The sequence below is a fragment of the Urocitellus parryii genome, chromosome 4 (assembly GCF_045843805.1).
Source record: "Urocitellus parryii isolate mUroPar1 chromosome 4, mUroPar1.hap1, whole genome shotgun sequence".
Lineage (NCBI taxonomy): Eukaryota > Metazoa > Chordata > Mammalia > Rodentia > Sciuridae > Urocitellus > Urocitellus parryii.
Window position 1 is genome coordinate 5,808,743 of NC_135534.1, and position 24,037 is coordinate 5,832,779.

The 24,037-nt window shown below is 59.7% G+C and overlaps 4 protein-coding genes across 6 annotated transcripts; all 4 read left to right on the forward strand.

Annotated features, from left to right (window-relative positions):
• Positions 1-905: 905 nt before the first annotated feature.
• Positions 906-4,344, forward strand: Acy3 (aminoacylase 3). Of its 2 annotated transcripts, XM_026396652.2 has the most exons (7): positions 906-1,141; positions 1,914-2,115; positions 2,379-2,478; positions 2,661-2,768; positions 2,860-2,969; positions 3,967-3,986; positions 4,084-4,325. In XM_026396652.2, exons 1-7 carry the CDS (start codon positions 906-908, stop codon positions 4,244-4,246), a joined length of 939 nt encoding a protein of 312 aa, XP_026252437.2. In that variant the 3' UTR covers positions 4,247-4,325. The 2 variants fall into 2 exon arrangements, with proteins under 2 accessions (XP_026252437.2, XP_026252435.2); XM_026396650.2 differs by lacking the exon at positions 3,967-3,986 and having other exon boundaries at positions 4,084-4,344.
• Positions 4,345-7,099: 2,755 nt separating this feature from the next.
• On the forward strand, positions 7,100-12,532 carry Tbx10 (T-box transcription factor 10). The gene is made up of 8 exons (XM_077796879.1): positions 7,100-7,106; positions 9,157-9,427; positions 9,515-9,616; positions 10,120-10,291; positions 11,249-11,404; positions 11,504-11,571; positions 11,721-11,815; positions 12,243-12,532. Exons 1-8 carry the CDS (start codon positions 7,100-7,102, stop codon positions 12,530-12,532), a joined length of 1,161 nt encoding a protein of 386 aa, XP_077653005.1.
• Positions 12,533-13,854: 1,322 nt separating this feature from the next.
• Nudt8 (nudix hydrolase 8) lies at positions 13,855-15,896 on the forward strand. Of its 2 annotated transcripts, none has more exons than XM_026396515.2 (4): positions 13,855-14,159; positions 14,742-14,907; positions 15,428-15,505; positions 15,597-15,896. In XM_026396515.2, the coding sequence occupies exons 1-4, from the start codon at positions 13,966-13,968 to the stop codon at positions 15,822-15,824; spliced, it is 666 nt and encodes a 221-aa protein (XP_026252300.2). In that variant the 5' UTR covers positions 13,855-13,965; the 3' UTR covers positions 15,825-15,896. The 2 variants fall into 2 exon arrangements, with proteins under 2 accessions (XP_026252300.2, XP_026252301.2); XM_026396516.2 differs by having other exon boundaries at positions 13,859-14,159; positions 14,775-14,907.
• A 4,383-nt stretch (positions 15,897-20,279) lies between these two features.
• Positions 20,280-23,707, forward strand: LOC113188322 (double C2-like domain-containing protein gamma). The gene is made up of 10 exons (XM_026396582.2): positions 20,280-20,520; positions 20,674-20,753; positions 20,828-20,899; positions 21,070-21,179; positions 21,258-21,393; positions 21,523-21,576; positions 22,914-23,071; positions 23,162-23,243; positions 23,355-23,451; positions 23,523-23,707. The coding sequence occupies exons 1-10, from the start codon at positions 20,280-20,282 to the stop codon at positions 23,705-23,707; spliced, it is 1,215 nt and encodes a 404-aa protein (XP_026252367.1).
• Positions 23,708-24,037: the final 330 nt, after the last annotated feature.

Genomic DNA, 24,037 nt, shown 5'->3' on the forward strand with positions numbered 1-24,037 from the left:
CTCCACTGGGAGCCAGTCCTTTGGGATGGGTGACCTTGGAGTGACCCTGGTCCTATAGGGGCTGCAAGGAGTGACCTGCTCTGAGCTAGTGGAGGCAAGGGGACTCCTACTTGGGTGGCCAGCAGGGTGCGTGCCTCCATAGAGACTTTCAGTGGCCAGGTGTGGGGGTGGCCACCACCCCACCGCCACCACCTCTGAGCCTTAATGAAGGTGCCCATCCGGGTGGACTTAGCCCCTGTTAGCCAGTGGCTCCTGGGTTGGACCCAGGCCCGTCCACCCATGGCTGGACACCTGGCACGCGGCAGTCTGCAAAGCCCAATCTTCTCTGGTCGACATCCAGGTCTTAGGGAACCTCTGCAAATAAGTCCCCAAGGCCGTGCCCAGCCCCTGAGTGACCCTTGGGGTCAGAAGATGGACAGAAGGCAAAGACAGGAACCTGCCCACAAGACAGAGACCCAGTGGGCTGTGGCGGTTGGGCGGAGCTGCGGTGGGAGGAGACCAGGGCAACCTTTGGCTGCAGGGACCTGCCCATCCCCCACAGCCCTGCTCGCCGCCGACAGGAGCGCTTCCTGCTTGGAAATCTCCAGGCCCACGATCAGCCCCGTCCAGCAGGCAGGTGCCGCAGCCCGGGCCCAGGAAGCCCAGACCCGCATCAGCAGGTAGGCAGCGGCCTCCCGAAGTCCGGCACCAGCTCAGAGGCGCACACGAGGCGCCGGAGGCCCAGGGGTCCCCTGGAGCCCGGCTGCTCCCTGAGGCCGGCTCAGCTTTCCTGTCTGTACAATGGGGGCAGAGTCCCCCTGCTGTCGGGATGCGCCCCAAAGCCTGGGCCTCTCTCGGCTCAGGGCAGGAACTTCCCAGGCCGGGTGTCACCGTCACGGAGCCGTTCTGTGCTCCACCACACAGGGATGTGCTCCGTACCGGTGCCCCGGGCGCCCTTGCGCCGTGTGGCCGTGACCGGCGGCACCCATGGCAACGAGCTGTCTGGCATCTACCTGGCCCGGCACTGGCTGCAGGACCCCGGGGAGCTGCGGAGACCCAGCTTCTCTGCCACGCCCGTGCTGGCTAACCCGGGGGCTGCGGCCGCCTGCCGCCGCTATGTGGACTGTGACCTCAACCGCACCTTCACGGACACCTTACTCGCGTGAGTGCCCTGGCCTGGCCCCAGCGAGGCCCCATGCACCACAGCCCCACCGCACCTCCCTCCGGCACCAGCAGGGCCTGCTCCTGCCTCCGCGCTGGTCCCCCTCTGCTACGCTGCCTCCTCCTCTCTTTTCAGTTTAGAGAAATCCTGATCCATGTCACCTCCTCCAGGAAGCCCTTCCTGATGGCCAGTTTCCCTCAGATCAGCCTCAGGTCCTGTCTACCAGCTTTGTGCCCAACTGGTGTGCACGCCCTCCTCCTGTGGGCCTCACTGGGTCCCAGCTCCAGCCAGGCTCTGGACCCCTCGGGCAGGAGGATGGGGAAGAAGACCAGGGGGGTGGCCTTAGCTTACTGGGGGACATGGAGCAAGAACTCAACCACAGCCCAGGAGGCTAAATGCAGGAACTGGGGCTGCACAGAGCACAGAGCCTGGCCAAGAGAGTCAGGGAAGGCTTCCTGGAGGAGGTGGTGTCTCCACCAAGCCCCAGAGGTAGGCAGTTGGGCAGGTGAAGGGAGGAGGCAGGGGTTTTCAGCAGAGGGCCATGCAAGGACACAGGCCTCGTGGTGGCACCAGCATGGTGCTGGGGAAGTGTGGCCCAAGTGACAGCATGAGGCAGGTGGCGGGGGGGGGGGGGCAGGCAGAGCTTGCCCTTCATGGGGAAGGGGGAGCCAACGAGGGCCAGGAGCAGGGGCAGGCCCAGGCCTGAGCCACACTGAGGCTCTCCTGCCGGCAGCCTGAGATGTGGGGGCTGGTGCCCATTCCCACCCCACAGCTCCAGGGCCACTCCGAATGACCCGCACGAACTGACGAGAGCTCGGGAACTGGACCAGCTGCTGGGGCCCAAGGCCTCTGGCTCCGACCGGGCCTTCGACTTTGTCCTCGACCTGCACAACACCACCGCCAACATGGGCACCTGCCTCCTGGTGGATGGCGCCCACAACACCTTTGCCCTGCACCTGTCCCACCACCTACAGGTAGCCCGAGCCGCTGGCCACAGACCCCAGAGGCCAGGGGGTGGGCAGAGGGAGCAGAGGGGACAGGGTGGGCTCTTCTTGGCCCCTTTCTCCCAGCCAGGTTTCCCTTGGGGCCCTGCCACCAGCAGGCACTGCAGGACCTCTGGGACCCCAGCCCCTCCAGAGTGCAGAGGGAGGCTGCCAGCCAGGGAGGCTGGCCAGGGAGGCCGGAGTCAGGTTCCTTCTGCACACTTCCCTCCTCGCCTGTTTCCCTTCCCACCCAGCTGCAGTTCCCCGAGGTGCCCTGCCAGGTGCTCCTGACCCGGCCACCGCAGTCGGCGAGGAAGAGCTTCAGCCTGGACTCTGTGGCCAAGAATGGAATGAGTGGGCCCAGGACTCCGGGGAAGTGGGCGGGGCCGGGCTGAGGGGCGGGGCCTGTGCCGGGGGCGGGGCTCCGGGAGGCGGGGCCTGGGCCGGGGGCGGGGCTCCGGGAGCCGGGGCCTGGGGCCTGGGGCCTGGGGGCGCAGCCCGGGGGACACCTGCCTGACCCCCCCTCGGGTCCCCAGCTGTGGAGCTGGGCCCGCAGCCCCAGGGCGTGCTGCGCGCTGACGTCTTCTCGAGGATGAGAGCCCTGGTGGCCTCCGCTCTGGACTTCATGGAGCTCTTCAACCAGGGTGAGAAGCCCCGGGCGCTGGCCGGGACCTGGGGTCCGGGGGCCGTCCAGCCGGGTCGGAGCGGGCGGCTCTCACCCCCAGCCTCCGCCAGGCGCGGCCTTCCCCGCCTTCGAGATGGAAGTCTATAGAAACCTGGGCGGCGAGGACTTCCCGCGCACCCAGGACGGGGACCTGGCCGGCATGGTGCACCCGCAGCTGCAGGTGAGAGGTGCGCGGGAGGCTGGGGGCCATGGCCTTGGGGGTGCAGAGAAACCGGGCCCCCCAGGGTCCCCAGCACCGCATCACCCGGAGCTGGACAGGGGTTGGCTGCAGTCGCCACCCCGCCCCTTCTGTTTCCCCGGGAACCTCCACACTCAGGCCTGGCCCTTGGGGCCACAGCATCCTCAACTGTGGGCCGAGGGAGGGAGGCTGTGGCCACCCGCTGCGCTTGCACAGAGGAGCCCTGCCTTCCAGTTGATGTGCGGGCATCCAACGCCTGTGAGCAGGCTGAGCAGTGCCCCTCTCCAAGCCTCCCCTTTCCGAATGTTCCAGAATCCGGCAACCCGGTGTCTGCTCCTGTAGAGGGGCCAGTTGCTGCTCGGCTCACAGGGTCACTGTGGAACCGGGTCTTGTGCGGCCCGGCCCTTGTTTCCTGCAGCTTTGTTTTGAGGTGCTATCTTACTTGTAAAGACATTCAGGTGGAGGCGGACCTGGCAGTGTTGAGGTCAGATCCGCCTTGCAGATATTCAGTGATAGCATTTAGTGCCATCACCTGCCACGACATTTCCCTAAACGACAGACAGCATATGGGAACCTGTCCTGCAAGAGTCCTGGCTAGTGGCATCTCCGCCATGTCAGCTTGTGAAATACACCTTGTAAGTTTCCCATGATGACGAAATCAACTAATGTCACATCTCTTGGAACTAACCCCATCATTAAGTGGCACATGACCATATTATATTGTACTTACTGTGTGCCAAATATGTTTTCAGCACTATTAACCCACTGAATTTAGATCTCAGAATGATAGGGGGCGATATTATAATCTCCGTTTTACAGATGAGAAGCCTAGGAATAGAGAGGTTAAGGAACTTGCTCTAACAAGGATTTGAACTCAGACTTTGAGCACTGACATGTCTGTGCCCATAACCACTAGGCAACACTTCCACAATGACAACCACCTTTTCAAGGTGACTGATATCTCCATTTCTACTCACAGAGCAGTTGGCATGTCACCAGGTACATGTCACATGGATGGAAGAAGTGAAGGGTGAGTGGGACAAGGCCATGAGGGCAATCTCTTGAGTGTCACCAGCTGGCCTTGGCTCTCCTCCAGGACAGGGACTATGAGCCTCTGCAGCCAGGTGCACCCATCTTCCAGAAGTTCAGTGGTGAGGAAGTGCTGTACGAGGGGGACTCCACTGTGTACCCCGTGTTCATCAACGAGGCTGCCTACTATGAGAAGCGCGTTGCCTTCCTCCGGACCGAGAAGCTCATGATTTCTGTGCCCCCACTGCCACCGTTGTCACCCACCCCCACGAAGGTTCTCTAACCCAAGCCACACTGCAGGCCTTGCCGTCGGTCTGAGCAATAAATGTCCAGGGCCCATGGTTGGTGTCCTCTGTCCTACGCAGCCCCTCTCTGGCTGAGGAGGTGGAAGGAGGAAGGGAGAACTAACCACAGGATCCCAGGAGGTCTGGCAGTATAGCTGTGGCTATGCTGTGTGTCCTGGGGCCAGTGGTGGCTGTCTCTGTGCCCACCATTGTCCACACACCTGGGGGAAGATCCAATAGTACAGAGAAGAACCTGGAGGGGGACTGTCCTGGTGCTAGCCCCCAGCAGTCCTGTGGCCGGATGGTGGTCTGGGGAGAGCAGAGACACGAGCTGCACACTTATGTCCTGTCTGTGCACACACGTGTGCGTGTCTGTGACGTGCCACCTGGAGTCCTCTGGTGTGTGTGTGTGTGTGTGTGTGTGTTTCCGGGAGCCCAGGACCTTGGGCGTTCCTCTGAGGGGTCTGTCCATGGCTGGGCGCAGAGCCCACATGTGCATTTGCCAGTGTGTGGTCATCGGTGACTCCCGGGAGTCGAGCTGGGGTCAGGGACACCCAGAACAGCTGTCCAGCTGTGGAGGCTCCAGGGAGTCCTAGCAGGGAGCCCAAGGAGGCTCCCCTCCACCGCCTCCACCATCCCCAGGCCCCACGGGGCATCAGGATCCAGCGCTGGGTCCCTGAGTCCTGACACAGGTCCCCTTCAGGGCGGTCACAGCGGCACAGACAGGGCAGGACAGGGCGGCCTGGCGGGAGTGCCACCTGCCCACAGCCACTCAACCCGACAGGGGCGTGGCTGGAGGGGCCGCTGGAGCCCAGCGCCGAGCTCTCCTGTCCCCGCCTGGCCCATCCGTCTCCCCGCGGCCACGCTGCCACGCTGCCTCCTGGTATTGAGCGGCCAGATGAGAAGGTGTGAAAGACACGAGGGCGCCGGGGACAGGCTGGCAGGCGAGATGGATGAGGGGCAGGGGCCAGCGGGCGCCTGGGGCGGAAGGGCAGCCAGCGGGTGTCTGCGGGAAGCCCCAGCGCTGGGTGTGCGGGGGTGTGCGCGGGGGGGTATGCGCGTGCCGGTGTGGGTGCGCGGGTGTTTCCATCACACAGGTCACAGTTGTGCACACCATCAGGAGCCCGCAGAGCCCCAGGCGGCCACTCCTGGGCATCTAGGCTGAAGGAAGCCTGGGCTGGGACGGACCCCGCCCTCTCCATCACCCCCCACTGGGAGCCCTGGGACAGGGTGGGACAGCCACACTTCATTGGGTGGCCCTGGAGGCCACTGGGACCCTCCACCTTGCACAGAGCCCTCCTCCCCCGGCCATGGAGGGATGGGTACTCTTCCCTTTAACCCCTGGGCCCACCCTCTCAGCTGGGTCCTTCTGGCCCTGCACGCTGGGATGTGGGACGCAGGGGACTGAGCCAGCGCCCATCCCTGAGCTGCAGGAAGAAGAAGGTCCGCAGGGGCAGGATTAGAGAGAAGCAGCCCCTCCCACCCCTGTCCCCTGTCCCCGGTGCTTCTTTTTAGGGTGGGGCTTCCTCAGCCAGACATCCTACGCCAGACTGGGAGGGGCTGTGGGGTCCCGGCTCCGCCTGGGGGCTCCAGCCCAGGGTGGACTGACCCAGGGCAGCCAGGCGCGGACTCTGTGGCCCAAGAGCACCTCAGCCAAGGCACAGGGATCAGCTCAGGGGAAGCCACCACTCTGCCTCCCTCTGGGACCCTGCAGTCCCCAAGTGCTGGCCTCTGAGTGCCTGGCCCAGGACAGGCCAGCACTGCCTGGAGAAGAGGACAAGTCAACACAGATGGACTTCTAGGCAGAACAGACACCCACTCAAAGGTCTGTGACCAGGGCAGCCTCAGAGACTCCACTTGTACTCATCAGGACTACAGGGACCCTCACCAAGGGTACTGTCCCCTGCTCCAGGCGGGGAAGGCCTGCCGCCCCCAGGCTGGGCTGGGCTGTCCCGGGTGGAAAACACGATTCTCTGAGGTCAGTTAGGAAGAGTGAGGTACAAGGATCGCCAGGGACCTGCCAGTGTCCCCTGAGGCTCCTGAGGCCATCGTCAGGAGGACCCAACCTTCCTCCCACCAGGCTGGAGGCTCGGTGTGGCCACACTCTCAGCTGCTGTCCCTTGCGGTTCCTGCTCAGGCCCCTCCCTGACTTCACACCAGCAGGGGCCCAGGGCGGGGGTCTGGGTCCTAAGGGGGGGCACCACTTTTGCCATCAATCCTCATCTCCTGCCACCACTGCTCCCTCCCAGTCTCCCCAAGGCCCCGTCGACCACCCCTCCAGCCAGATGGGGCCTCTGGGGGCACAGAGCCTGTCCTCAAGTTGGGCTCCCCACTCCCACCTGCACCTGGGCCCATTGATCAGGAATGGCTGGAGGCTCTTGGCTGGGGGAGGGAGGGAGCCGGGGAGGAGGACTGGGAGGGAGGGGGCTTCGCGACGTCAGAGCCTTCCCACTGCCCCCTCCTGCACGCACCCGCCCCTGGAGCTGGACCAGCCCCGCCAGTGGCCCAGCCTCAGACACTGCAGTCGGAGGGTGGCCTGGAGAGGGACCCTGCAGACCCCTGAGCCAGGGTCTCACCTGCAGAGACCAGGTGCACAGCAGCAAGGGAGAACCTCACCACCAGGGGACGAGGACAGACTGCACCAAGGACCGTGTGTGCCCAAGCTGAGCTGCGGTGCTGGGCGGACAAGCAGACCTGGGGCAGCGGGCGACCCGCCCAGCAGGCAGGGCCCCTTGGGTGGCAGCTACAGCCCAGCCCCAGCTGAGGTTTCTTCAGGAAGTGGACATCTGGGCCATCCCCATGGCAGGTATGGCGTGGGCCCCCAGGATGGCCGATGGGTGGGTCAGGCTCCAGGGTGAGCGAGGCAGGGCTGATGGCTGGAGCCTACAATGTGCTGGTTTTTTTTTTTTTTTTTTTCTTGGTCGGGGGGAGGCAGGGGCACAAAGCCACTTCTGGGAGATGCCAGCCTCATATGTGACCTGTGTGTCCCTTGCCATCTCTGGACCTCAGCCCCGACCTGGAGCAAGACTCCTCTAACTTCCCTTCCAGACCTGGCATTCTGTGCCTCTGGGAAAGGTGTGGCTTCTAGAAGATGGAGCCGAGGACATTCCCCTCCCGGAGATCCTGGAAAAGCTGAGGGGAACACAGTGACTGGGGTGGGCAGGGAGCCTGGAGGAGGCTTGGGGCCAGTGCCATCTGCATGGCCCCCAGGCCCAGGGAAGCCATGAGCCCCTCCCCTGGGACCTTTGTCAAGACCCTGGTGGCTGGCAGGGGCCACCTGCCCAGGCAGAGCAGCTGAGCAACAGGCAGTGGCCCCTGATGACCTGGCCCTGGGTGGTAGGGGACGTCAGCCCATCCAATCTTCCTGTCCCTTCCGGAGACCCTTGCACCCTCCAGGCTGAGGGCCCCAGGGGCCTCTGTTTGTACCCTGGAGAGCTCCAGCTTCCTCCCACCAAACCACTCCCAGCCCCTAACCCCTGAACCACCGCTCAACTTTTTGTCTCTATGAATTTGACCTCTCGGGTGCCTCTCTCGAGGAGAAGCATACAGTCCCTCCAGGTTGCAGCAAGTGTCAGAAGGTCTTCCCCCCACCCCCTTTTTTTTTTGTACTGAGAACTGAACCCAGCCGTGCTCTCCCACTGAGCTCCATCCCCCACACTTTTTTTTATTTTGAGACAAGGTCATGCTAAATTGCTGAGGCTGGCCTTGAACTTGTGATCCTCATGCCTCGGCCTCCAGAGTTCAGGGATTATAATCAGGCACCATGCTGTTCTTCCCTTTTAAGGGTGGGTAACATTCCGTTGCATGTCCATACCACATTTCATTTGTGCCTTCCTCTGTCAGAGAAAACTTGGGTCATTTCTACCTTTTGGCTACTGTAAATAAATGCTGCTATGAACATGGATGTACCCTTTGTTTGGGTTCCTCCTTTTGACTTTTAAGGGTATAGATCCAAAAGTGGATCATATGGTATTTGCGACCTCGGTGCACATCATGTGTAACAGGGGGTGTTTGTGAAGGGGCCACTGTGTGCCAGGCCCTGTGTGTGTCCTCCCAATCCTCACATCAGCCCTGGGGGCAGATCTGAAGAACCCCTGGTGACAGGTATGGAACCTAAGGCTGGAGGTGAGACAATTGCCTTAGCTCTCAGCCACAGGGTCATTTAAAAGTTCCCTGGGGAACCCCGTGTGGTAGTGCAGGTCTGTAATTCCAGCAACTCGGGAGGCTGAGGCAGGATGATCGCAAGTTCAAAGCAATTTAGCAAGGCCCTGAGCAACTTAGTGAGGCCCTTTCTCAAAATAGAATATTAAAAGGGCTGGGGATGTAGCTCAATGGCTAAGGGCCCCTGGGCTCAATCCCTAGTATGTATATGTTTATTAAAAGAAAAAAATCCCTGGGGAGGCTGACCATGGTGGCGTGTGCCTGTAATCCCAGCCACTTGGGAGGCTGAGGCAGGAGGACTGATCCCGAGTTTAAGGCTGGCCTTGGCAATTTAAGAAACTGTCTAAAAATAAAACATAAAAAGGGTTGGGGGTGTAACTCAGTGGTACAGCACCCCTGGGTTCAATCCCCAATACCAAAAAAAAAAACAAAACAACTCTTCCCTGGGGAGCAAGTCGGGTCCTGTCTATCTCCGCTCTCCAGGAGCTTCTGGGGAAAAGATCTTCAGTGAACCTTTACTTTGCGAGTGATGCTGACCAGGTGACACTGAACACAGGCCTGGCAGGCAGGGGGCCTTGCTGGAGTTAGAGGCACATGGGTGCAGCCTGAGGAGGAGGGCTCCTGGGGGCGTGGCCGGGGGTGGAGGCCGCCTGGGGCCCATGCCTGTGTCCCATGCCTCTGTCCTCTCTCCCCAGCCTTCCTGTCTGCTGGCCTCAGCGTCCTTGCACCCTCGGAAACCTACCCGCTGCCAGGGACCAGCTCCAGTTGGGAGCCCCGCCTGGGGGCGCCGTTTCCACAGGGCCCTGGCACTAGCTCCTCTGCAGAGGCCCACGCCGTGGCTGAGCCCACTGGACAGGGACCCAAGAACCCGCGTGTGTCCAGCGTGATGGTTCAGCTGGAGATGAAACCCCTGTGGGAAGAATTCAACCAGCTGGGCACCGAGATGATTGTCACCAAGGCGGGCAGGTGTGGGCATGGGCGGCAGGGCAGGGCAGGGCAGGGCAGGGCCAGGGATGGGGTCGCGTCGGGCTGCTGAGCTCCTCCTTTCCACAGGAGGATGTTCCCCACCTTCCAGGTGAAGATCCTGGGCATGGACACATTGGCCGACTACGCCCTGCTCATGGACTTCATCCCGCTGGACGACAAGAGATACAGGTGTGGGCAGCTGGGGGAGTAGTACAGATCTAGGGTGCTGAGGCCAGGAATCAGACCTGTGCCCTGGGCATGGTGGCCATGCCTGTAATCTCATCAACTCTGGAGGCTGTGGCAGGAGGATAACAGGTTTGAGGCCAGCCTCAGCAACTTAGCAAGACCCTGTCTCCAAATAAAAGATTAAAATGGGCTGGGAACATGCTCAGTGGTAGAGCACCCCGGGGTCAATTCCCAGGACGAGGGAAAATGAAAAACCTAAAGGGCAAACAGGCCAACGATGGTGGGGGGGAGCCCAGATCAGTGGGCTAACCTGGGGGCAGGCACAGTGGTCTAGCCCAGGACAGCAGGGGTTATCTTGACTCCAACGAACCAGGTACAGCCATGCAGAACTTAGGACCAAGAGGACCAAGAGGCCCCGTTGGCAGAGGTGTGCTCAGCAATAGCCCCTGGGCCCACCAGTCTTGCTGGCGTGGGGTCGTCCCTCACCACCTCACCCTGCTCCCCAGGTACGCCTTCCACAGCTCAGCCTGGCTGGTGGCGGGAAAGGCTGACCCGGCCACGCCTGGCCGCGTGCACTTCCATCCGGACTCACCAGCCAAGGGCGCCCAGTGGATGCGTCAGATCGTGTCCTTTGACAAGCTCAAGCTGACCAACAACCTGCTGGACGACAATGGCCATGTGAGGTCCAGGCTGCAGTGGGGAGGGACTGAGCCAGGTGTCGGGGGCTGGGCCTCCACTGTGACAAAGCCTGGACAGCCAGGGCTGGTGGCACTTTTGGTGCCCTGTGGGCCCACTCATGATGGCCACTTGGTGGGGCCCCAGAAGGCACAAAGGACTGTCCAGACACTATCCCCACAGAGGAGCAGAGGAGATGTGGAAGGCCTGGCATAGTGATTGACACTTTATGAGACAAAGATTTCCCACCTTCCCCAGGCTCAAGTCCTGAGGCTGCATGCAGGCAGATGGGAGGCCAAGAACCCAGCAGACACTGGAGAGGTCACAGATAGTGATAAATGACAAAGAGCAAAAGGAAACAGGAAGTGTGCAGAGACAGAGGCTGAAGAGGTGATAGTGAACAGAGACCTGAAGGAGGGGGGGAGGGATGAGACTAAACATATCAGATTGGCGGTTGTAGGCCAGAGGACAGCACATGCAAAAGCCCTGAGGCCAGAGGATGTCAGGTGACTTGGGGGGCCTTCCAGGGACTCCCTGCCTGGCTAGAGTGGAGCAAGGAGGGGAAGTGAAAAAAGAGACCTGTGATTGGGGCTGGTTGTAGAGGGCCAGGCCCCCCATGGAGAGGACTCTGGCTTTCCTTCTCTGTGGGAGTCTCAAGGTCTGGAGCAGGAGCTAAAGGAGGGTCCTGCCAGAGCTGCTGCATGGAGAATGGGCAGGGGCACCCGAAGCGCTCAGGGGAAGGATGACAGTGGCTGGCTGGGTGGGAGAACGGGTCATCTTCTGGGTGGTTCTGCAGGCAGTTCGAGGGGTCAGATGTGGGGCAAAGAAGGACACTGAAATACACAGGGCCCTGCAACCTAGGACTGCAGGCTCTCAAGAAAGAGGGAGGCGGCTCAGGGGTCCTGGCGGAGGGCTGGCGCTCCGGGGTCGCCTTGCCCAGCCCCCCCCAACCTCCCACAGATCATCCTCAACTCCATGCACCGCTACCAGCCGCGATTCCACGTGGTCTTCGTGGACCCGCGGAAGGACAGCGAGCGCTACGCCCAGGAGAACTTCAAGTCCTTCGTGTTCACAGAGACCCAGTTCACGGCGGTGACGGCCTACCAGAACCACCGGGTGCGCGGCCGCCTCCAGACTGGGGTCCCTGGAGGGCGGGGTGACGGGGCGGGGGCCCCACAGCCCGGGCAGCCCCTGACTGCACCTTCTCCTCCGCAGATCACCCAGCTGAAGATCGCCAGCAACCCTTTCGCCAAGGGCTTTCGAGAGAGTGACCCGGACTCCTGGTACTGTCTGGCCTCTGCCACCCACTCAGCGGCCCCGCCCCCTCCCCTCCCGCTCCAGGCATCTCCTGGGGCCTCCCCGGTGCCTGTCTCAGGGTCCCAGGCCTGGGTCCTTCAACTCCGGCCCCCATTCCTGCTTGCCCCATCTTCAGGCCTGTGGCCCCAGGGCCCCTGCTCAGTACCCCAGCCCGGAGTCGCAGCAGCCTCAGTCCCTGCCTGCTGGCAGGCGCCACAGAGCAGGAGAAAGGTGAGGCCTGCGTCACAGAGCAGAGGGCAGGGACTAAGGTCGGCATGGGGGCAGGCCACAGGGTCTCCAGGAAGGGACTTGCTCAGCAAATCTACTGGGCCCCTGTGTGACACCAAGGGGGAGGCTAAGTTTCTAAGATGACATGAGGTGCAGGGCAGGGAGAACAGGGTGGGGGACACGGTGCAAGAGCAGAGGCAGGGGGTGCCAGGCAGGCTTCCTGGAGGAGGTGGTTCTCAAGCCAGGACTGGGAAAGATTTGGACAGTCCTGGGTGGGAGGAGTGGGGAAGAAATTTCAGGCAGAAAAGAAAGCAAGGGCAGAGGCCGAGACAGGCCAAGGCAGGCAGGAAGGAGGAGAGGGCGGGCGTGGATGAGGACTGAGAGTGTAAGGGGAGGCCTGGGATCCGCTCACACCATTTTGCTCCCTCAGACCCCAGCAAAGCTTCAGCCTCCACCTCCAGGACCCATGTCCGGCTCCACCATCAGTTGCTGCCCTCTCCTGAAGCCCTGCTGGCCCCGGCCACCTATAGGCCCCTCACTTACCAGGGCCTGTACCCTGGAGCCCCAAGCCATCTTGGGATTTCAAGGACCCGACCAGCACCATACCCTCTCCCCAACATCCGGGCTAATGGAGATCAGGGCACCCTGACCCTCCCAGCTGGGCTGGGGCTGCTGTCCCCAACCACTGCACACCTGGGACCTGGCCAGGACTCTCAGTGATGGCAAAAGCCCTTCTACCCTGGACCCTCACCCATGTGAGAGTGTCTCCACCCTACCCCCTGCAGCCCCTCCTGTGCAGAGGCCCCTCTCCAGAGAGCAGGGTGGCTGGAAGCCCTGTCACAGCCAGGCTGGGACCTGCCAAGCTTGGAACCAGTCTTCCTCCTTCCCACCCCAGCAATCTAGAATCTTGACCCCTTCAGCCTTGGGGGTGATTCCCCCAAACTCTTCTCTCACCTCTCTCTTCCTCCACCATTAAACCATTAAACTATTTGGCATGGGTACAGCACTTGTGACCTCAAGGATCAAGGTGGAGGGACTCAGGAACTACCAGGCATGACAGCCCCCATATCAGCTCTGTAGGCATCCCAAAGCTCAGTCAGTGGCTTCCACATTCCTGGGAGTGCAGTGATGGTAAAGGTGGGGACACCATCGAGTCACAGAAGAACTGCACTTAGCCCTGTGAAGAGGGCCTAGGGTCCTACTCCCTGCTTTATGCCCAGAGGAGAACCAAAACTGTGGCTCAGAGAGGCAATGGACCTGCTCAGAGTTACACAGCAAACATTGCCAACATCTGCCATTCCACATTTAAAGACTGTGTGCAAGGCTGGTATGGCCTGGTCCTCGAGGGACGGGGGTCTGGTGAGGGGTGCAGAACCACGATAGGCAGTGGCCATAGAGGCCCTGTAGGGATGGGGGTAGCGATCTGGTGATCAATCAAGACTCAAGACAGGAAGGGAGGGATAAGACCCCTGGCAACTTGGAGCTGAAGTCCAGTCTGATGGAACACAGAGCAGGACAAGAGTGGGAACAGGGTGAGCTACACATGGGCCCCTGACTCATCTGCAATCCTGGAGCTCTTTCTATGAGCCTTCAAGGGAGATATGGCCACCGCTGGGGCGAAGGACACTGGACCCGACTCCAAACCCCCTGACCCCGAGGTAGTAAGAGCTGCGTCAGATCCAATGGGTCTGGAGCACACTCCTGCGCTCTCTGGGCGCCTTCTCAGCAGACCACGCCCACGCCCGCCCCACCCGGAAGCCCCGCCACTTAACCACGCCCTTCCGGTCACGCCCCATCTGGAGGCAATGGCCCCTGCCTGAGGCCTCGCCCCTGTCCTGCAGTAAAGAGCTTCTGCCCAGGCTCCGCCCCCACGCCACGCCCCTGTTTGCTTCCCAGGCTCCGCCCCGTCGCCCTCGCAATAACGTCGGGTGGTGGCTCTCCGCAGGCCCCGCCCCTCCGCCCTCCGGTTTGGGGCCCGCCTCTTTTCACTGGGGCCCCGCCCCCTTTCGGGCCCCGCCCCCTTTCAGGCCCCGCCCCTGCTGCACCGTAGCCCCACCCTTCGGGAGCCCTAGGGCCGGCACTCCCCGGGCCTGCTCAGGGCCTGCCCGCCCCTCGCCCGGTAGGCGGGCGCCGTAAGTTCGCGGAGCTGGGACATGCAGCCTGACTGCCTGTCCGCGGAGGGCGAGCGGCGCTGCAGGCAGCTGCTGGCGAGGACCACTGCTCGGTTCCGCGCGCGGCCCGCGGCGGCCGCGGTGCTCGTCCCGCTGTGCCTTGTGCGCGGGGTCCCGTCGCTGCTCTACACGCTGCGCTCCAGTCGCCTGACAGGCCGGCACCAGGGGGACGTCAGGTACACTGGCCGGGAGCTCCTCCCGGCTGCCGGAGGCCGAGGAGTCCCGGAGACGGCGGGGACCTTGGGCAAGGCACTCAGCCTCTCTCAGCCTCGTTTTCGGCTTCAGTAAAATGGGTCTGGGGGAAACGGTTTGCCCACGGCCTCGGCGAGGACTGAGCGACCCTTGTCCCCTGCGACGGCGCACCACGTCCGCCGGTTCTCGAGCTGTTTCCCGTCTCTAAAAAGGCAGGACTCTGCCCCCTGCCGGCGACTGTAGAGAGTCCCAGAGCCCAGGAGCGAGGCTGCCCAGCCTCCGGCCTTGGCTCCGCCCCAGGTGGGAATTAAGGACACCCTGAGGTCAATGAAAGCACCCTGGGGCCACCACAGGCAGAATTCTGTGCCTGAGCCCCAGGATCTTCTCGCCCCTGATGGCAGACTCTCATACCCTATCCTGACTGCCCGGGGCTCTCTCCCTTACCTATATTGGTCAGGGAGGTAAACTGGCTTCTCCAGGTCATGTGGCTAGGGACAGAGGAAGATGTCTAGGTGGGCTACTAGCCTTATGTCACCGCCCACTCCCCCACCCCTCCATGGCCGCAGAACACAAGCACCAGACTCCCTGTGCCTGTTCAGTTTCCCAGGCGGCAAGTGTGACCCTGCTGACCAGGATGTGGTACACACAGCCTTGCGGGAAACCCAGGAGGAACTGGGCCTGGCTGTGTCCCAGGAGCACGTGTGGGGCATCCTACAGCCTGTGCACGACACGGTGAGCCATCAGGCCCGAGGTGACCCTCACCCTATCACCCACTCTGTGCCCACCCTGGACAGGGAGCCAGAATCCCAGGGTCACAGCTTCCTGCAGGCGTAGGGTGTGGAGTAGTAAGCCAGCAACTGCCTGGGAGTCACCATTCCATCCCCACACAACCCTTGGGGCCCCAGGTGAAGGAACAGCTTGGAATGGGTTGGGGGGAGGCTTCACAGGATGGGCGGGGACTGAGCTGGGCCTGAGCTGGGCCTGAGTGACAAGTGGGAGATTTGAGATTTAAGGTTATAAAGGTGGCGGGTGGACTATGTGGGGGTGGGGAAGCAGTCTGCCAAGGCACAACTCGGCCTAGTGCACTTGGGGCCCCGAGACAGTCAGCAGTCGGGATAGGGTATGCCCACCTGGCCATGCCCACCAAAGGCCTCTGGATGGCAAGACAGATCCTCCTCCCTGACTCAGCTCCCGACCCCAGAACCCCACCCAGGCCATGCCTCCCCTGACGCCTGTCCTTCTCCCATCCCAGAGAAAGGCCACAGTGGTGCCGGTGCTTGCCAGCGTGGGCCCACTGGACCTGCAGAGCCTCAAGCCCAACCCTGAGGAGGTGAATGGGGGACTCGGGTGCTGGGCTGTTCCCTGGGGGAGGCTGCAGCGGCCAGCCCTCCCTCCACCCTCTCTCTGCCTCCTGCTCACAGGTAGATGAGGTGTTTGTGCTGCCCCTGGCACACCTGCTGCAGACACAGAATCAGGGCTATACCCACTTCTGCCAGGATGGCCACTTCCGTTACACACTGCCCGTCTTCCTCCACGGACCACACCGAATCTGGGGGCTTACAGCTATTGTCACCGATTTCACCCTGCAGCTGCTGGCCCCTGGCGCCTACCAGCCCCGCCTGATCAGCCCGGAGCTGCCCCGCGGCTGAAGGCCTGTCGCTCAGTCACTCCCGCCTTCCTTCGAGGCCCTCCAGGACTGAATAAAGGGTCTTTGACAGCTCTGTTCCTGCCTCTTCTGTGTGGAGGCCCTGACTTTGGGCATGCCCCTGAGGCCACTGGAAGGGCTCCTCAGTCCAGTCGCACTGTCCCTATGTAGGGAACAGTTCCTGTGTGCCAGGTGGTGGAGCCATTTCATTTCGCCCTCAACAGTCCTCTGGCCGATGAGATTGGAGCTGGGGGTGGGGGCATGGATTCCTTGCTCCAGCCTCCGAAGGCTGGGACAGGAGTGTCAGGCTGCTGTGCTGTGCATGCCCCCCCACCCCACCTCATGTTCCCTGTGCCTGGCTCACCCCTGTTGGGCTTTGGGAGTCCAGAGAGGGATGTGGAGGCCCCACTCTCTGGATGTCACTGTGCAGTTCCAACTTGCTAAGACCCTGCTGCAGGCCAGGTGTTGTGTGGAGGCCATGTCTGTGCTTCAGCCAGAACCTGCCCTGCCCTTCAGAGGCAGTCACATGGACAACAGTGGGACTGTACCTTAGTCAATAATAGTGGAATTATACATCAATTATGTAGACCAGGATTCTGTAAGACAGTGAGGGCTGGACAATCTGAACTTTGCATGGTGGTATAGGAGGAATTCTTGGGCAGTACCAGGACAAGTAATAGAAAACTCCATTCACTAGCTAACTCTTCCTGAAGCGGACTGGCGATCACAAACTCCAGAAATAACTAGCTTCAGGTATGGCTGGGTCTAGGGGTTCAGGGTCTCTCCCTTTCTCTTTTAAACTGTGCAGGGGTTGTCTCTAGTCCAGAAACACAAGAGATGAAAGGGCAACAGCTCCCTATCAAAAGAAAACACCTCTCGCTGGGTGCAGTGCGTTCGCCTGTGATCACGAGTTCACAGCCAGCCTCAGCAAAAGCGAGGCACTTAGCAACTCAGTGAGACCCTGTCTCTAAATTAAATATAAAACAGGGCTGGGGATGTGGCTCTGTAGTTGAGCACCCCTGAGTTCAATCCCCAATAGCTCCTCCACCCCCACAAAAAATAAATAAAGAAAAAAAAAAAACACCTCTCCTGGCTGTCTAGCGCAGGGTTGCACTTGATTAGCCTCCCTGGTCACACGCCCTTTCCTGACCCCAGCACATGGCACGTGGGATTTAAAGTTTATGGATTGACAGGGCTGGGGGCGAATCCCCTGCACTGAAGGTAGAGAAGGGTGGCCCCTAAAGAACACCTGAGGGCACATCATTTAGACTCAGCTCTGAGACCTGAAGAGGTGAAACTACTAGAACACACACAGGAATCACTCCAGACGTTGGTCTGGGCGATGATTCTTTTATAGGACCCCAAAAGCTCGGGCAGCAGAACCAAAGATAGACAAATGGGACGACACCAAAACAAACGCTGCACAGCAAAGGAGAAAATCAATGTCGGGAGAAATGTGGGTGAGCCAGTTTGGTAAGGGGCTAAGGTTCTTCTCTACAGCAAGAAAACAAACAGCCCAATCCTAAAACAGACGTTCTTAAAAGAAGACATTGCAATGGATGTAGGGAAAAAATACTCAACATTCTGAGCACCAGGGACATGCAAGTCAAAACCACAATGAGATCTCACCTCAACCTGTTAAAATGGCAAATTTTGGGGGGGGCTGGGGATGTGGCTCAAGCGGTAGCGCGCTCGCCTGGCATGCGTGCGGCCCGGGTTCGATCCTCAGCACCACATACCAACAAAGATGTGTGTCCGCCGAGAACTAAAAAATAAATATTAAAATTCTCTCTCTCTCTCACTCTCTCTTTAAAAAAAAAATGGCAATTTTTTTTTTTTTTTTTAGTTCTCGGCGGACACAACATCCCTGTTGGCATGTGGTGCTGAGGATCGAACCCGGGCCGCACGCATGCCAGGCGAGCGCGCTACCGCTGAGCCACATCTCCAGCCCAAAAATGGCAATTTTTAAAAACATTTATTTTTTAGTTGTAGTGGGGCACAATACTTTTATTTTTTTATTTTTTATGTGATGCTGAGGATCAACCCCAGGGCCTCGCACGCACTAGGCGAGTGCTCTACCGCTGAGCCACAGCCTCAGCCCTAAAATGGCGATTTTTAAAAATGAAAGAGGGCTGGGGCTGCAGGTCTGTGACAGGGCACTTGCCTAACGTGTGTGAGGCCCTGGGTTCCCTCCCTAGCACTGCAAAAAATAATAATAATAATAAAAAAATAAAACCCCAAACAAACCACAAAAGAAGAGTCTGGAGCAAGTACAGAAAAGAAAACCTTTAAATACTCTGGGTGGGACCATAACTAATATGTATAGCCATTTTGGAAAACAGTATGGAGGTTCCTTGGAAACCAAAGGGAACTACCCTAGGACTTAGCACCCCCCCTTCCAGGTACATACCCAAAGAAATCAAAACTGGTCTGTCAAAAAGATACGTGCCCAGGCTGGGATTGTGGCTTAGCTGTAGAGCACTCGCCTAGCACCTCGGGACCCGGGTTTGATTCTCAGCACCACATAAAAATAAAGGCATTGTGTTGTGTCCATCTACAAAAAAAGAGATTCTCCCTCCCTCCCCCTCCCTCCCTCCCTCCCCCCCTCTCTCCCTCTCTCCTTTAAAAAAAAAAAAATGATGCATGCCCCCATATTCACTGCCAATAGCCAGAACATGGAATCAACCTAATGAATGGATAAAGAAAATGTGTTTCATACACACATGGAGTATTTTTCATCTTTAACAGAGGCAATTCTGTCATTTGCACCAACACAGATGAAGCTGGAGGGCGTTATGATAAGCCAAATAAGCCAGGCAAAGAGTATGACACCATCTCCCTTTTATATGGAACCCAAGAAAGCTGAGCTGGGTGTGGTGGCTCAGGACTTGGGAGGCTAAGGCAGGAGAACTGCAATTCCATGGCCAGCTTGGGAAATGTTGTTTGACCCTGTCTCAAAATAAAAAAAAATTAAAAAGTACTGGGACGTAGTTATAACAAGACATCCATTGAACCCCATAAATATCTACAATTGTTATTTCTTGGTTAAAAATTAAGAGACCAGGGGCTGAATGTGTGGCTCAGTGGTAGAACATTTGCCTGGCATATGTGAGACCCTGGGTTCTATCCTCAGCACCACATATAAATAGATAAATAAATAAAATAAAAGATCCATTGAAAAAAATACATGTGTGTTTATGGGGCTGGGATTGTGGCTCAGTGGTAGAGTGCTTGCCTCACATGTGTGAGTCACTGGGTTCAATTCTCAGCACCGTATATAAATAAATGAATAAAATAAAGGTCCATCAACCCTAAAAAATATTTTAAAAAATGTGTGTGTGTGTGTGTATATATATATATATATATATATATATATAATTTTATATATATATATATAATTTTATACATATATACACACACACATATATATACAATTACATACATATACATATAATTTTTTTAAAAGATTAAAAGATCAACCAGGAGGGGGATGCTGGGCAGTTAAAGCCAGGGAGTCAGGTAGGCAGGGGGCTAGGTCAAAGGTCAGTTCCGGCAGAAGGTGCTGCTGGGCAATGCAGGGAGTTGAAGGGAGGAAGAGCAGGTGGAGAAGGGAAGGGGATGGCTCACCACATAGAGGGCCACCATGGGATTAAGGAGCCCCTCCTTGGTAAGGAGACAAGGGACACCCTCAAGGATAGGTTAGGATTGTATTCCCAGCCAGGAGAGCGGGTAGAGGGGTGTCCAAGTGACCTTGAGCTGGCCACCTCTAGGGGTCTAATAGAGGGCATGCTCCCCTGCCCCCTGCTCCCCACATAAGCCCCCATCCCACCTTCCCTTGTGCCCCCTCTCCACCCCGCCGGTCAGTCCCCCAGGGCTCCCTCCTCCCCACCTGACCCTGCCTTCTCACCTCCCTCCTCCTCTCCTGCAGCCCTCACTTCCCATGCTCCTCGCCACCCCTTTCCTCACCTCCGGCCCTCCAGCCTCCTCACCTGAGAGCAGCCCGCCTGACCCTGGTAAAAATAACTCCTTTGACAGCGTGTGAACAGAGGGGCAGCGGAAGGGGGAGCTGAGCCCCAGCACTAGGGAGGGGCCCTTGGGGGTGAGGGCGGGAGGTGCAGGCTCCCGATTCTGAGTCCTTCTCCTGCTTTGTCACACCCCTGCCCAGACAGTCACCTCTGCCGTCCCAAGCGCACCCAGCGCCTGCAGCTGCGAACGAAGCCCCGTGGAGCAGCTCTAGGTTGGTGAGGAGCCCTGCGGGCTGCCTCCCGACACGCCCGTGTGCCCCAACTCGCCCCGACCCTCCAGGCTGGAGACCTTGACCTCAGGACCCCCGCTCTGCCCTAGGACGCCCCTGATGGCCTCAGCGATGCCTCCTCGCTCTGTCTCGGTGGCCGGGTGCGTTCCCCCAGTCCTCAGTCCGTCAGGGTCGCTCTGAGCCGGTCCGCATGTCCGAGCCCCCATGGAGGGCACGGCGCCCCCGGGCCGGCGGCGGCCACCGAGGGTGAGCATGCAGGAGCACATGGCCATTGATGTGAGCCCCGGCCCCATCCGGCCCATCCGCCGCATTTCCGACTACTTCCCGCACTTCTACGCGTTTGCTGAGCCCGCGCTGCACACTCGTGACCAGCGCGCTCCGGCCATCCTTTCTGCACCCCCGCCGCAGCCTGACCCAGAGCCACCGGGAGACTCCGACGACAGCAGTGAGTGTGTGTGGGGGGGGCCAAGGGGGTACCCCCAGGATGGTTTGGGGTGTCCCTAGCATTCCCGTGGAGGGGCCAGGCAGAAGGCACCATGCGTGGAGAGTGGGCAGGTGAGCCGAGCTGGCTGCTGACCCTACCTGCCCACTGCCGTAGCTGCGCTGGGCACCCTTGAGTTCACACTTCTCTTTGATGCGGACAACAGCGCCCTGCACTGCACTGCCCATCGCGCCCAGGTGAGGATGGGGCGGGGTCCCTGGGACAGGGGGCGGGGCCACAGGCTTACCCCACCTCCACTTTCTGTTCCCAGGGTCTCAAGCCACCGGCCTCAGGTTCTGTTGACACCTACGTCAAAGCCAATCTGCTGCCAGGGGCCAGCAAGGTGAGGGCAAGACCCAGGTCTCTACTGCTGCTCTCTGGCAGGTCCAACCCAGGGCACCCACCTGGCCCCAGTTTGTTCCAATCCCCAGGACTTAGACCTCAGTTGCTGGGATCAAGGAGGCAGGGCAGGGGGCCAGGGAAGGTTTCTGATCCACCCCACCTGGTATCCAGGCCAGCCAGCTTCGGACCCACACCGTTCGGGGTACAAGGGGACCTGTCTGGGAGGAGACACTCACCTATCATGGCTTCACCCGCCAGGATGCTGGGCGCAAGACCCTGCGGTGAGAATCCCTGGGCCACCTGGGGCAGGGTAGGGGGATGGGGTTTGACTGGCCAGGTTTGATACTGGTGGCCACCAGGCTGTGCGTGTGTGAAGACCCTCGGCTGCGGCGACGGCGGCGGGCACCACCCCTGGGGGAGCTGCGGGTGCCCCTGAGGAAACTGGTGCCCAACCGAGCCAGGAGCTTCAACATCTGCCTGGAGAAGCGGAGGCTGGTGAGGGGCTGGAGCACAGGGTGGCGCTGCACGGTACAGCGGCCTTGTGATGGGGTTGCTGGAGAGGGAGGAGCAGGGAGGGGGACCTGAGCAGTGTCCTGCTGAGGTAACTGGGCCCTGCTTTTCCAGACCAAGAGGCCCAAGAGCCTGGACACAGCCCGGGGCATGTCCCTGTATGAGGAGGTGAGATTGCTGAATGGAGGAGGGATGGGATGGGCAGGCCTGGAGGCCCAGGCTGCAGTGGGTCAGGCAGGACGTGGGTGGAGTGGGCAGGGGTCCTAGCCTAGGTGGGCTTGGAGGAATTTGCAGCCACCTCTCACAAGCTCTGTGAGCCCTTGTAACCCTGGGGAAGCCCGTGGCTGGGCAGGCTGGGGGGCACTGTCTGGCCATGGCAGCATGGAAGGGCTGGGGAACCCTGGGGCAAACCAGAAGCCCCTGAGGGCACAGCCAGACACAGACCTGGCAACTTTTAGGTAGAGGCAGGAAGCTGGAGGTGGAAGGGCTGGGCAAGGTGGGGGAGAGAACAGACTCTGCCACCAGGGTCAGCATGGGTGCCATCCTGTGGCTGGCTGTCGTTGACAGGCCCTTGTTAGGAGGCAGCAAAGGTAACCAGTGGGCTTCTTCGACCCCACCTGAGACCACAGACCTGGCCAGAACCCCTATGACCCTGCAGGGGAAGGCATCCCTGAGGCCTAGGGTGGGCCCTCCACCCACTCCTCTGGGAACAAAAGGGCCTGGCGCCCTGCCCCCTAGTGGAGACACGAGTTGCTGCAGTTGTGGATTAATTACACCCAGGTGGTGGTGGTGGACATCACCAAGCACCCTGCCATACCCACCTCCTGTCCCAGGGCCAATGTACAACACCACAGCGCCCAGTGGCTGCTCACCAAGCACTCGGTGTTACTGAGAACTTCCTGTGACGTGGTGGCTGGGTGTCCTGCAGTCATTCTACACAAAGCATAGGAGGAGACACTTTCTGGCATCCTCCAAGCTGTGGGCACCAGGGTCCTATAGTGTGGCAAAGGACATTATTCCCAGAGAAGTAACGGATGGGACAAAGAGGATAGGTTTTGAAATTGAAGAGATCTGTTGGTCCCTGGGTACAGAACAGTCTTCCAAAGGTGCCCTTGTGGCACCAGGCTGGTCCTATAGGCAGTGCTATAGGCAGTCCTATAGGCAGTGCTTCAGCAAGGTCCTATGGGCACTTGCTGAAGGCCACACAGGAAGTTCCTGTCATGTTTGTGGCACTCAAGAGACCATTATTATCTACCTCCCCTCCATGACAAAGATGAGCTGAATGGACCAGCAAGCCCCTTTCCTCCAGCCCTGGAGGGCACAGCTGACCCATAAGGTCCTTTCTAGGGTACCAGATGAATGGCTATTTAGGGAGATTGCCATAAAATTAAATTGAATTGGCCCAATTTCTCTGCAGCCAGTTTGAGCCTCCTCTTGGGGCCTGGACACTGGTGGGGTGGTAGACTTTGGGCTGGATGGGGTCTGACCAAAGCCTTTACCTGCAGGAGCAGGCAGAGGCCGAGACGGCTGGGGAGGAACGTGGGCGCATCCTGCTGTCCCTGTGCTATAGCTCCCAGAGGGGGGGCCTGCTGGTGGGCATTCTGCGCTGTGCCCACCTGGCCCCCATGGACGCCAATGGCTACTCTGACCCCTTTGTCCGCCTGTGAGTGAATTGGTAGATGGGTGGGCAGGCAGGACAAGGTGGCAGTTCCTCACCTCTCCAGGGACACACCTGACCTGCCCATCTCCTCAGTTTCCTGCATCCAAACTTGGGGAAGAAATCTAAATACAAGACCAGTGTTCGGAGGAAGACCCTGAACCCTGAGTTCAATGAGGTGAGCCAGGGCTAAGCAGGGCCCAGCCACACTTGGCCTTGACTGCTGAGCCACCCTGGCCTGGGCCTGTTTCTGAGATTCGTCTGCTCCCTCCTGCCCCTTTCCCTGCAGGAATTCTTCTACGCAGGCCCCAGAGAGGAGCTGGCCCAGAAGACACTGCTGGTGTCTGTGTGGGACTATGACCTGGGCATGGCAGATGACTTCATCGGTGAGCAGGAATGTGGGGCACTGGGGGGAGCCCTATGGGCTCCTGCCAACCCTGATCCGTGTCCCTGGTAGGTGGGGTGCAGTTGAGCAGCCAGGCCAGCGGGGAGCAACTACGCCACTGGTGTGAGTGCCTGGGTCACACAGACCACCGGCTGGAGCTGTGGCACCCGCTGGACGGTGTGCCCCACCAGCTTGGTGACAAGCCAGTACAGGATCCTGCTTGCAGACCTGCCCCACAGTGGCCAGGACACCCCTGAAGCTGGGAGGATCCAGGGGACTGCCCCACCTGCTGTACCCATTCCCTTGACCCAGGGACATTTCCTATCCCCTTTCACACTCACCCCACCACAAAGCCAAAATAAACACCTCTGACCACACCAGATCTGTCTTCTCGAGTCACACACCCCACCTCCCCTGCCATCACCTTACGGGGCAGACAGATGCCGTTCTCCTGTCTCCCACTTTCCAGAGGCCTGTGCCAAACCAGGCTCCCAGTCCCCACCACATTCTGCTTCCTACATTGAGGGAGGGGGATGTGACCACATCTTGAGAGCAGGACTGAGGAGTGGCAGGGAATGGCAGGGTGA

Coding starts and splice junctions, on each gene's coding strand:
- LOC113188322 (XM_026396582.2), top strand. CDS start 20,280: ATGGAGGGCACGGCGCCCCCGGGCCGGCGGCGGCCACCGAGGGTGAGC. Junction 20,754..20,827: donor GCACTGCCCATCGCGCCCAG/GTGAGGATGGGG, acceptor TTCTGTTCCCAG/GGTCTCAAGCCACCGGCCTC. Junction 23,244..23,354: donor TGAACCCTGAGTTCAATGAG/GTGAGCCAGGGC, acceptor CTTTCCCTGCAG/GAATTCTTCTACGCAGGCCC.
- Acy3 (XM_026396650.2), top strand. CDS start 906: ATGTGCTCCGTACCGGTGCCCCGGGCGCCCTTGCGCCGTGTGGCCGTG. Junction 1,142..1,913: donor TTCACGGACACCTTACTCGC/GTGAGTGCCCTG, acceptor CCCACCCCACAG/CTCCAGGGCCACTCCGAATG. Junction 2,479..2,660: donor TGTGGCCAAGAATGGAATGA/GTGGGCCCAGGA, acceptor TCGGGTCCCCAG/CTGTGGAGCTGGGCCCGCAG.
- Tbx10 (XM_077796879.1), top strand. Junction 9,428..9,514: donor ATTGTCACCAAGGCGGGCAG/GTGTGGGCATGG, acceptor TCCTTTCCACAG/GAGGATGTTCCCCACCTTCC. Junction 11,572..11,720: donor GAGAGTGACCCGGACTCCTG/GTACTGTCTGGC, acceptor CCCCATCTTCAG/GCCTGTGGCCCCAGGGCCCC.
- Nudt8 (XM_026396515.2), top strand. CDS start 13,966: ATGCAGCCTGACTGCCTGTCCGCGGAGGGCGAGCGGCGCTGCAGGCAG. Junction 14,160..14,741: donor CGGCACCAGGGGGACGTCAG/GTACACTGGCCG, acceptor CCATGGCCGCAG/AACACAAGCACCAGACTCCC. Junction 15,506..15,596: donor TCAAGCCCAACCCTGAGGAG/GTGAATGGGGGA, acceptor TCCTGCTCACAG/GTAGATGAGGTGTTTGTGCT.